General features: G+C 39.9%; 1 protein-coding gene across 1 annotated transcript; it reads right to left on the bottom strand.

The window, feature by feature from the left end:
- Window positions 1–3085: 3085 nt before the first annotated feature.
- On the bottom strand, window positions 3086–3388 carry LOC130854880 (60S ribosomal protein L37a-like). The gene has a single exon (XM_057737753.1). It carries the CDS (start codon window positions 3386–3388, stop codon window positions 3086–3088), a length of 303 nt encoding a protein of 100 aa, XP_057593736.1.
- Window positions 3389–13027: the final 9639 nt, after the last annotated feature.

Raw genomic sequence — 13027 nt, 5'->3', positions numbered from 1 at the left:
TCAGCTTAGAAGGATCCTTTGGCATCTGACCTCAAACTGTAAGAAGAACTTGCAAATGGGTGCAAAGGTAGCAGAATGATAAGTACAAAGCCAAGGATTTGGGAGAAACATTAAATTCAAATTTAAGACATAAAATATATTAATAAAATGTACTACTCTAGGTCTAAACCTACAGTAGAAGCTTATTAGACATTTCGTAGGTTGTTCTGTGAAGACGAAGACACAGTGTCCTGTTGCAACTAAAAAGTGTACTGAGCATCTAGGTTTATCAAAAGAGATACTAAAAAACAACAGACTACATCCTGTGGAGCTTTGGTAAACTAACCCATATGAGAAGTCTGAATACACTAAATGAGATAAGTTATAGGAACAAACTCTTTAAACTGTACCCATCATTTTGTGAGTATTAGTTGTGATAATGGCAGTGGTGATGATGCTATTTGAATGGAACCAAAGGAAGTCCAGAGTAGGACTCACAGTGATGGCCTATGGGATGCTGTCAGCTGGAAAAGTTTATGATTCTCCAGTGTGAATGTGAAGACTGAGAAGTGAAATCATTATAAATCATAAAGTTGTATAAATTGTGGATTTGTGAATGTGAAATGAGCATTAAACTAAGTGTTAAAGTAGATAATGTGTCTAGGAATGAGATTGCACATTGAGAACAGAGTTTTTTCTCAGCTGGTATCTGCAGTGTTTAATGTAGTAATTCACACATGGTAGGTGTCCAGGGAATATTGGTGATTGTTGACCTAAAACCAATGGACTGCCAGTTATTTCTCTAGTAAATTTATTTGGGTTTTTTTTGGGTCAACAAAGAATTATAATTTAGGATTTGCAGTCATGGTGAGCCCTATGCAAGTTCCCAATGAAAATGGAGAGGAGAACTATTTTAAAGAGCAGAAAAGTAAGTTGAGAGGGTTTCAGCAAACAAAGATCCATTGAGGAACTGAGAGTTGGAAGTACAGTGGCTTTTCATTGGCTGAGTTTTGACAGTTTCTCATTGACTGAGCTCTTGCTCTTCCAAGAGGAAGTCTGTCTTTCTTCCTGCTGGGCTCTGCTATTGTCCTCGGGTGTGAGAGCTGCCCCCTCTGGCGGCCTTACTCTATTTTAATTGAAGTTTGTTTATTTTTGCATGACTAACAAACAGAGATTACACATATGTAATATAGGGAGGATTCTAAAAGATTCAAAGAAGGCAGACAAGTTTAGCCATGGCAGAGGTATAATTAGCTAAAAGATGCTGGTATCTTTGTCATGTTTCAAGTTGCCGTTGGTGAAGATGTCCATGTCATCCCATTAGGCATTTGATATGACTCTGGACCTGGTGGCTGGAGGCATTGTCCTGGCGTGGCCATTTTCTATTTAAAATTTATTTATTGTTCTTAGATATAAGCAGTGTACTCAAATATCAACAAGATACAGTCTGTTCCCTCAAGAAATAATAATGATGTTATTAGCCTTTATTGCCTAGTTACTTTGTACCAGGCAATGTATTATCTTTCAAAGATTTTTGAGATCTGGGATCCAAGTTCTCGCCAAGCTTATGGTCATCTCTTCTTTACCAGGAGGTATTTACGGACATGTTTTCTTTACCTAATCAGATGGTGCAGAGGCCAGCTCCTTATCCTAGTGTGATTATGTCCATGTTTTATTGGTTTTTAAATACCTTGTGTTTGATGTAATCAAAACCTTATTTCCTTTTAAGCAGCAGCTCTGTAATTTTGTGTTAGGACTGGATAGCTAAAATCTGAATCAGAGTTACAACGCCAGTAACCAGCACAGTTTATGTGCTCAGCATGGTGCTTTATGTGTATTCTCATTGATTCATTGTAATAGCCAGGTGAGGTTGACAATGGTTATGAGCTTCATTTTACAGAGAGGAATTTGACTCGATATAATAGCAAGCCACTATCACCTAGATTGTTGCATCATTGGCTCAGGTCCTCTTTTCACATTTCCTCTTGCTCTCCCATTTTTTTCCCCACATTATATTTTAAAATTGTAAATCTGATCAGGCCACTTCCCTATGTAAGTCCCCTCAGCGGTCTCCAGTTTCCCTTAGAATCCAGGCCAGAATCCTTAATGTGGCTTTAGAGAATTTCCATGTCTCACTCATGACCAAGTTCTCAGCCTCATATCACATCACTTTGCTCAAAACTTATCTGACCCAATACTACTGGTTTTTATTCCATCTCTGTTATGTGCCTATTTAATAGAAGTCGTATGTCCATCTCCCGTTATCTGAATAAAACTTGACCTCCTATTGGCATACTGGCAGATATACTAGTTTCATTCACATCTCTTCAGCTGTTGCCTAGTCATGCTATGCTTCACATTCTCAACCCACAAAACTGCTTTCCGCATGAGGTAGGCCAAATTATGGCTTCCCAAAGATGTCTACGTCCCAATCCCCAGGACCTGTGAATGTTAGTTTATGTAGCAAAAGGGACTTTGCAGATGTAATAAAGTTAAGGATCTTGAGATGGGAAGATTGTCCTGGTTTATGTGGGTTGGCCTGATGTAATCACAAGGGTATTTAAGAAAAGAGGCAGGAGATGGAAATAAGTAGTAGAAGAAGTGACAACAGAAGCATGAGTTTGGAGTAATGAGAGGAAGGAACTGTGAGCCAAGGAAAATAGATGACCTCTAAAAGCTAAAAAAGGCAAGGAAACAGATTCTCCCTGAAGCCTCCAGAAAGAACACACCCCTGCTGGCACCTTGATTTTAGACCTCTGACCTCCAGAACTATAAGAGAATAAATTTGTGTTGTCTTGTGCCACTAAGTTTGTGGTAATTTGTTAAACTAGCAATAGAAAACTAACATACCACATAACCTAACTTTCAAGATTCTACATAAATGAGAGACGGACATTATTCACTCAACAAACATCTGTTCAGTGCCAGGTACTCTAACTAGGTTATTGCCCTTGTGGTCTTTATATTTTAATAGAGGGAGACAGAAAATAAGCAATAAATATCACGTTGAAGTGATATGTGCTATGTATTTAGGGAGAAAAAAAAAAGAGGAGAGTTGCAATTTTTAAAAAAAAATTGTCACATAAATTAACCCATTTATTAAAGGCTAGCAACGTTTCAAATGGTGGCACTTCTGATCCTTCAATTCCTTCAGTCTTCTGATGGCAAATTTTACTGTGATGGCAGAAGTGGTGTTGTAGGTCCAGGTACCACCAGCTACCATTTTCATGCAGGAACCGCAATGCCAAATGCCCTCAGCTCGTCTCTTCATCTTGCTTTTGCCACAGAAGGAGCAAGTGTACTTGGCGTGCTGGCTGATTTCAGTTTTCTTCACCATTTTCCTGAGGGAGGCACCATAGCAGGTCCTGTATTTACCCATGATTCCAATCTTCTTGGTGTGTTTAGCCATGTCGCCACAACCTAGGTCCAAGCGCAGGGTGAGAGTTGCCAATTTTAAATAAGGTGGTCATCGTGGTCCTCTTTTAGAAAATGAGTAACGTGAAGGAGTTAGATATGTGGACTTAGGGAAGGGCATTCCCCAGGCAGGTAGACAAACCAGTACAAAGCCCATTAGAAGGGAATACATTTGGCCTGTTCACGGGTGGGTAAAAAAGCCAGTGTGGCTGAGGCGGCATGAGCCAGAATAGAGTAGTAGGGTGATGAGGTCAGAGAGATAATAGTGGAGCCAGTTCATGGAAAGCTTTTCTTGGGATAATATTTGTTAGTCTTGGAGGGGTTTGAACAGAGCTGTAAGATGCATTGATGTAGATTTTAAAAGAATCACTCTGTTGCTGTTTCGAAAATGAATTCAGAGTTGAGGGTAAGGATGGGGATAACAAGAACGAAAACAGAAAGATCAGTGAGAAGGCTGTTGCAGTAACCTTGGCGAGAGATGTTATTGGCTCAGTCCAAAATGGTAGCATGGGATGGGTGAGAAGCAGTCAGATTCTGGATATACTTTGAAAGGTAGGGCCAACGAGATTTCTTGACGGAATGGACATGGAAATACAACTACGAGATTTTTGGTCTAATCAAAGGGAGAATGGAATAGTCATTAACAAGGATAGGGAAAACTATGAGTACAGCAATATTGAGGGCCAAAATTCAGAATTCAGTTTGGGGCATGTTAATTTTGAGTCCTGTTAGACATCTAAGTGCAGGTGATGAGTGGCAGTTGGATATTAAATTCTGTACATCCAGAGAGTCTGGGCTGGAGATATTTGTTTGGGAGTTGACAGCATGTAGATGGTGTTTTAAATGACGAAGCAAAAGAGAGTCATAGGAGATGCAGGCAGGATAAGGGATAAGCAGAGGCTTCCCCATGGCGATTAGAGTACAGGATACGAGAGGTGATATGGTAGTTCTATTTTTAGCTTTTTTAAGGAACCTCCATACCATTCTCCGTAGTGGCTGTACAAATTTACATTCCCACCAACAGTGTAGGACGGTTGCCTTTTCTCCACACCCTCTCCAGATCCTCCACATCCTCTCCAGATCCTCCACATCTTTATTGTTTGTATATTTTTTGATGGTGGCCATTGTGACTGGTGTGAGGTGATACCTCACTGTAGTTTTGATTTGCATTTCTCTAATAGTTAGTGATGTTGAGCATCTTTTCATGTTTTTGTTGGCCATTTGTATGTCTTCTTTGGAGAAATGTCTATTTAGGTTTTCTGCCCATTTTTGGATTGAGTTGTTTGCTTTTTTGAAATTGAGCTGCATGTATATTTTGGAGGTTAATCCCTTGTCAGTTGCTTTGTTTGCACATATTTTCTCCCATTCTGAGGGTTGTCTTTTCATCTTGTTTATGATTTCCTTAGCTGTGCAAAAGCTTTTAAGTTTTATTGTTCCATTTGTTTATTTTTATTCTTATTTTCATTACTCTTGGAGGTGGGTCAAAAAAGATCTTGCTGTGATTTATGTCAGAGTGTTCTGCCTATGTTTTCCTCTAAGAGTTTTATAATGTCCGGCCTTACACTTAGGTTTTACAACCTTACAAATCCATTTTGAGTTTATTTTTGTGTATGGTATTAGCGAGTGTTCTAATTTCATTCTTCTACATGTAGCCATCCAGTTTTCCCAGCACCACTTATTGAAGAGACTGTCTTTTCTCCATTGTATATTCTTGCCTCCTTTGTCATAGATTAGGTGACCATAGGTGCATGGGTTTATCCCACTCCTGGGCATATGCCCAGAGAAAACCATAATTCAAAGATACATGCACCCCATTGTTCATTGCAGCACTATTTACAATAGCCAGGACAAGGAAGCAACCTAAATGTCCATCAACAGATGAATGGATAAAGCAGATGTAGTATACACACACACACACACACACACACACACAATGGAATGTTACTCAGCCATGAAAAGGAATGAAATTGTGCCATTTGCAGAGATGTGGATGGACCTAGAGACTGTCATACAGAGTGAAGTAAGTCAGAAAGAGAAAAACAAATATCAGGTAATATCACTTATATGTGGACTCTAGAAAAATGGTACAGATGAACTTATTTGCAAAGCAGAAATAGAGACACAGATGTAGAGAAGAAATGTATGGATACCAAGGTGGGAAGGGAGGGTGGGATAAATTGGGAGATTGGGATTGACATATATACACTACTGTGTATAAAATAGGTAACTAATGAGAACGTACTGTATAGTACAGGGAACACTATTCAGTGCTCTGTGGTGACCTAAGTGGGAAGAAAATCCAAAAAAGAGGGGATATGTGTATATGTATAGCTGATTCACTTTGCTGTATGCTTGAAACTAACACAACATAGTAAAGCAATGATACTCCAATAAAAATTTTTAAAAAAAGAAACAAGGAGTGATTGGGAAGTGTGAATTAGAAATGATTGCAACATGTGGGGGGAAAATCTATATATTACCTTAGGAAAATTAGTTGTCTATTTTCACATAGAGGGAGCCATTTTTTCTTTATGAGAAAAACCATTTTTTCATCAAATCTTTTGGTCCTTTTTCTGATTAACAAAATGCAGTATAAGAAGTCCACTTAGGAATCAGTATTTGCATTTCTTATGCTTACAGCAGTAATATCATTTTCCAGAGCCCCATATATCTCTACATATTGTAATTGAAGATATTTATTCCCTATGAAGTGAAAAATCAGTATGGTGATTTGAAATAAGGATAATTTTCTGGTTTGGAGAATGGAATTTCTAGGTGCACATTTTGTAGTCTCCCCCTTCATCTCACAGGTTGTTCTACTCTGCTCTTTTGCTGGAATTGGATGATAGCACTTACCATGTGTTTGGTACTTTATATTATATGAAAAATTTTCATGTATACTCTTAACTTATTCATCACAACAGTCTTAGGAAGAAGATAATACTGTTCTCATTTATAGATGAGGGAACAGGCTCAAAGAGGCAAACCACTTTACTCAAGGTCACTGAGAAAATTTGGGACCTGACTCAAACTTAGAACCACCAGTTCTTTTCCTACTTCATTAAGCTACATCAGAATCTTTAAATTTATTCTTTTTTTTTTTTTTTAATGTAAGTTCAAGGTAAGAAAGAGGGCAAAGGACATGTTCTGGGCTTGCTTAAAATGGGTTCTACAAGTCATTAAAATCTATGTAAGCTTGTGTAAAATGTAATCTAAAGATAATTAAGCTGTTATAAATTCCTTCTAGGAAATTACTCTTTCTTGTGTGCTTCTCTCTTGGACTGATTAGTTAGCATATGGGACGTAACTGTTCCTGGATTGTTCAAAAGCTACCTTGAGACTGGTTGAAATTGGAAAGCGTCATGAAAGAAGAAGAAGACAATGAAGAAGACTAGGGGTGTGTCCCAGCTCACTGAAGTGGGGCTTGCTAATGGCCTCCATGTTGTCCAAGAGCTCCCATCACTCATATCTCTTACGTTTTGTAAAGTTTGTACCATGTGAATTCCTCAAAGAGGATTAAAAAGCAATATCTTAAGAATTCTTGGATACATTTTTCCAAGTATGCTGAAAAGGACAGAGAACAGTACCAGAAATGAGTGGTACCATTATTGTTATAAACAAGTTGGCATGGAGGTAGGTTTCCAACTTGATTATTTGCTGCCATGGACGATAAGTTTGGCTTCATGAGGAAAAAGTGTGGGACTAACAGAGTACTGAAAGAAAAAGGGGGAGACTTTGCAGAGCAAGAGGGACAGGACAGATAAAGCCAGTCCTGATAGTTGGGAACACTATATGTGGAAAACATTAAAGGATGACTCCAGAAGGAGGTGGGGATATGGAAATGATGTTTATTAATAAGGAACACATATAGGTGGAGATGAAACAATATATCCCAAATGACAGCATCTAAGTATATTTAGTTAGATGCTTCCATGTGAAAGAAATGAGTTGTCAGAGAGTTTGGTGATGGCGTGACTCAGGAATAACCATTAAAGAGAACAATTTGATAGAAATGGGCTGGTAGAGGGAAAACATTTAGAAACTCAGAGAGAGCTAAATTGAGTATTGTCTGCTTCCTATCTCAACTTCCATCCCCAAAATATGTAAAGTTACATACAAGATATTTATGTTTTTGGAGAACATCGTCGATTTAGCACAATCAATATGCCCAACCTAAATAAAGTAGGATATTTCTGAAATAATTAAGCAGGCACTTCATGGCACTTACATTCACCAAGGAGTCTACACCTATTTTACTATTTTCCCTAGGTTTATCTGTGGATGAAAATAATGAAAAACTGATATTTACTTAGATAAAGTTGAAAGATTGTGGAAGAAGAGAATGGTAGCAATCAAAATTTCCCGAAAAATTTGTTCTACTATAAGAGACAGAAAACCAAATTTTAAGAGGCTTTAGATCTAATATTTGGGAGAACACTGACTTAGAAATTAGAAGACAGCTTACTCCCAATTATTAGTTTGATGATATTGACCAAATCATTGAGTCTTACTTTTGTTATCTGTAAAATGAGGATAATAAGCCTATGTCAGTGAGTCAACCCTTTCAACAAACATCTCCTGGGCAAGCAGTGTGTGCCAAGCCCTATGCTAGCCCTTGGGGACACAAAGCAGTCTCTGCCCACAAGGACTTCAGGAACGTCTGAATGATAGGATTGTTGTAAAAAGTAAATAGGTTTAATGAGATGCATATAACAGCACTGTGCACATGGTGAGCCTCTGTGTAAATATAAGATAGTAGTATTTGTGTCAACGAGCCTTCATTAAGCACTGAATATGGTAGATCATGTTCAGAACATAACATTATATGAGATCTTTGTTTCTAATTTTTTCTTCCTGTTCAGTGTTTGTGTTTCTAAGCATAACTTCCTTGAAAACAAAGACATTCTAAAAAGCCGTTGGAGTTTCACACCCACATCATGTCCTTTTATTCATTAGCTCTCTCTCCTTTTCTGTTATTTTGAAAATACTCAAGCTGAAGGAGGTAAACTGCCAGGAGGAAGCGCCAGACAAACATCACAGCTGCCACTTACACAACGGCAGAAATTCACAGGCAAAATGCAACCCTGGGTATATTTTGAAGGTAGAACAAATAGGATTTTCTGATGGGTTGGCTATGAAGTGTGAGGGAAATAAAGATTCAAGAGATGGTTCCAAAGATTTTGGCTTGAGAATCTGGAAGGATATGTTTGCCATCATTTCAGATGGGGAAGCCTTCAGGGAGAGAAAGTTGGGAATAGAGTGGTAGAGATCATGTGTTTCACTTTGGGGTATGTTACAGTTGAGATGTCTGTTGGCTTCCAGGGGGAGACGTTAGTTAGGCAGTTAAGATAAGTGCATCTGAAGTTCACGAGAGAGGTCTGGGTTGGCGTGTTAACTCGAGAGTCATCAGCATCTTTATAGGCAGGAGTCTGCTTGTGATCACAAGAAGTATGAGCATGGATTTGAAAGAGACGAGAGCCAAAAGCAGACCCAGTGCATTGCAGCTTTTAAGAAGTCAAGGAAAAGAGCAAAATGAAATCAAGAGATAGGGAAACCCAGAGTGTGTGGCATCCAAAAGCCAAGTGAAAACATTTGTCGGGTAAGAGGGAACCAGCTGTATCACCCTATCAGATGGAACCTATCAAATGCTGTTAACAGGTAAGAGGAGGACTGACAGTTGATCGCTGATGGTTGGATATCATTGGTGATCTTGAGGAGAGGTGAATATGATAAAATGGCAAAGGAAAAGTAGGGTTGAAGAGGGTTTAAGAAAAATGGGGAGGAGAATTGGAAAAAATATATGAAAACAGTCAGAGAGTTTTGCTTATAAAGAAGAGCAGAGACATGGGGTAAGAGCTGACAGGAGAAGTGGGGTCAAGGGAAGGTTGTTTTATTTGTTTTTTAAACATGGGAGAATTTTCAGAATGGAAATGATCCAGTAAAGGGGAAATTGATGTTGCAGGTAAGGGGAAAATGGCTGGAGACGTATTCTATGACAATGAAATGAGATGTGTCAAAGTAATCCAATGAGGAGCACATTAGACTGAGAGGGCTCTAATGCCTTGGTAGCTTATGTGAGCAAACCAACACCTAAGACAGAGTCAAATCCTGGAAATGCTTGAAGGGTAGGAAGAATAACCAGTTACAGCCAACTGGGCTTTCCCATGTAATGCAACTGCTTACACTACAGTTAATTGAATAATTTTCTTGTTTTGCTCCCTTGTCTTCTATAAAAACTTTGCCCCTAGCTCCTGTCTGGAGTGCTCCTAACTGCTTCCAGTTTGGTGCTGCCCGATTAGAATCAATGGACAGATAAATAGATAAATAAAATAGCGTATATACATACAATGGAATGTTATTCAGCCTTAACAAGGAAGGAAATTCTGACACATGCCTCAACATAGATGGGCCTGAGGACATTGATGTAAGTGAAATAAGCCAATCGCAAAAGACAAATACTGTATGATTGCACTTAAATGAGGTAGAATCTAGAATAGTCAGCCTTAGAACAGTCAAATTCATAGAGATAGAAAGTAGAATGGTGGTTGCCAGGGGCTGGGGAAAGGAGGATGGGGAGTTAGTATGTCATGGGTACAGATGTTAGGTCAGCTGAATGGGAGAACTGGGAAGTTGTGATATGAGAGAGTAAATTTTTGAGAAAACGGGGAAAGAGCCAACCAGGAAGAAGTGCCCCTTTGATCAGAGGCTGTGATCTTGGTGAGCTGCTGTAGCGGTTCCCACCGCATTCCATTCACCTTGCTGGGAGAAAGGTCATCCCCTAATTGGACAGAGGAGCGGCGGCTTCTCCCACCTCTCCCTGGAAGGGGGAGGGGATTGGACGCGCTAACCCAGCAACACTGTTCAGGGGCTCTTGTGGAAATGGAGTCTTGGGTATAGAAAACTGGATGATTAACAGGAGGAGGAACATATACTGTCCACTGGAAATCAGAGTCTGAATAAGATTATTCAGAGGGCCCAAAACCAGGGGAATACACACCTGCATTTTTTAAGTGAATTTACATGAGGAACCAGAGCAGAATCTCGTCTCTCCTTACCTTTCTCAGCAACAGCTTTCTCCCTGTTATGTCCCATCTCAGGCAACAGCAGCTCCTTCCTCTCAGGTTCTAGCCTAAAATCTGAGTCTTTTCCGTCTTGTCCCTTTTGCCTTCAGTTACTATCATCCGCTGTACATGGCTATCGTAGGTCCTCTGCAGCTCCACGGCACTCAGGTGTGTTCTCTGCAAATGGTGTACTTTGCAAGTGTGTCAGGTGGGACACTGCACTTTGGGCCCTTAGGTGGATGAGGCTACATGAGAGGCCTGATGTGCCTGAGGTGAACTGAATACAACAACATAATTGAATATGACAAGAATACAAGGGACATAAAAACAAAACTTGTGGTTCCAAGCAACTCCAAGGCTGAGTCTCAGTATAATATGTTTACTGACTTCAGGAACTGGATTTTATGCCATACTGTTATGAAATGAGTGCATCTCAAATATAGAAATGCAACTTTGCACCTTTTGCAGCCTGTTCGTGGGGCAGAATCTGGCCATGCATTTCTGCTATTAAACAAGAATCCATTATTTCTTTCATATTTTTTGCTCAGATTTTAATTTTTCACATGAATTACTCTTTATGCTGAGATTAAAGTTACCTACAACTAGAGAAATATTTGGAGCCTGTTTCTATTGGGGCCAAGAGGTTAAAGGTCAGTAGGAAAATCAGATCAAAGAAATAACTAGTGCTCATTTCAGATCCCCTAACTTTAATGTCTAACTTACCCATAGGCTACTACACTAGACTTAAAGTGCATTTCCTTTCTTTATAGTCATCATGGGAAGTCAATTTGTCACTGCTCTGGTCATGCACTGGAAAATTCCATAACGAACACTGCTTTTCTGTGTGCCATGGTGGAGATGGATTATAGTGTCAAAATCAGGCCACTGTGATTGTGATACTGTCCAGTGCAATTCAGAAATTCCTGATTGATCTTCACGTGATGAACGAATTTTTGCTGTTTCTCAGCTTGATTTTCTGGGACTTTCACTAACTTGGCAATTTGCAATATTGATCAAGTCAGAGTTCTATTCAAGTATCTGCTACAAAATATCAACTTGTGAATTTTTTTAAAGGTCAAGGTACAGCTTTTACCGCAGTACACTTTATGTAGAAATTAAAGTGATTCTTCTTACCCCACTTAGCGGTGTCTAAGATGGGCAGATTTGGGGAAACTCTGAGAGTGAGGGAGGTAGAGACTTTAAAGGGCCAGCGTTCAGTGGATTTAAGCCAATGATCACCGTATGCAGAGAGCAGCCAATGGGGGCAAGAGTGTTGTTAGGAAGATGGGCATGTGAGGCAGAAACGTCAGGGATGAAGCAGCCCTTCTTCATGTGAAGCACTGAGACTCTCTCTCTTCCTTCCCACTGAGGGGCTGTGTCAGGGATTGGTCCAACAGGAGACAAAACACACCAAAAAACTGAATAGAGAAAGTTTAACATAAAGAATTACCAGGGGCTTTCAGGAATGAGGCATTGACTGAGCCATGAGAATTCTAACAAATGAAAGAACAGCAGATACAGGAGCAGCCACTAGCCCTGGTGCTGGAATGGGGCACCCCAGGAGGTGCCAGGTCTCAGAACTCTGCTGGCTTGGGGGGCCAGGGATGCTGTTAAAGGGGAGATGCCAGGCCCACCAACACTACACGGAAAGATGCTGAACAGTGGAAACACCCAGAGGTGGGCATTTGGTGTGCTGAGAAGCCAGTCTCAGAGACTGATGGCTGCGACACGCCATCCTGGACCCTCAACTGTGACATCTCCTGTAGGGAGTATGCTGGGAAAGCTGCCACAGGTAGGGGTCACTTGCTGCTAGCTGCTAGGCATTGCTGAAAAAAAATCACACACTCTGCAGGACTCAACAAGCTGAACTTAGTGGACAAGACAGAGAAACCTCTTCCTCCTCCAGCATCCCTCTCCTGACAGTTGAACACTAGGCCAGCTGGCAATGGAGAGAGATTTGTAGAATTCAGCTCCAATATTGCAGAGCATGGAAGGAAAAGTGAATTTGGAGCCAAGAGGTAATAAATTGGTAACTCACACTGTGCTCTAGATATCTCCCCACCACTTCTCTTTCCCTGAATGAGGGTGACCCTGTGCTCTTTGCTTTCTGGGGAAATTCTATTTAAACTAAAACATTTGCTGCAAGGTGCCCTCTTTTGTGTTTAAAGCCTACTATAAGATTCAAAGTCTCTTAATGAAGAAAAGAACTTAGTGCACAGTATAACATGCCCTGCACATAAAGCAATTCCAGCTCTGTGCCAGGTGTCATTACTTTGGACAAGCCTTCACAACAATACCTAGAGATTGATCTGAGGCTCTGGTAGAGAATAGCAAGAAAGCAATTTAGAAAAGCAATAATAAAATGGATGGTGGCAGCGAAAGTCTATTCACAGGGAATTACCTTAAATATATTTGTCATTTTAGTGTTCTGGAGTGTTTCCTTTGTAATTACTTGGAGGTCTGTAAGGAACTCTAGTTTCTTTATCAGCTCCTTCAAATTACATCTGTAGAAGACATGGCGAATAGTTTTTTAGGTCAGCATAGTTTTCGTATTTATTTTCCATGTATATTTC

Source organism: Hippopotamus amphibius, chromosome 6, assembly GCF_030028045.1.
Source record: "Hippopotamus amphibius kiboko isolate mHipAmp2 chromosome 6, mHipAmp2.hap2, whole genome shotgun sequence".
In the NCBI taxonomy this organism is placed as follows: domain Eukaryota; kingdom Metazoa; phylum Chordata; class Mammalia; order Artiodactyla; family Hippopotamidae; genus Hippopotamus; species Hippopotamus amphibius.
This window is presented reverse-complemented; position numbering and strand designations above follow the sequence as displayed.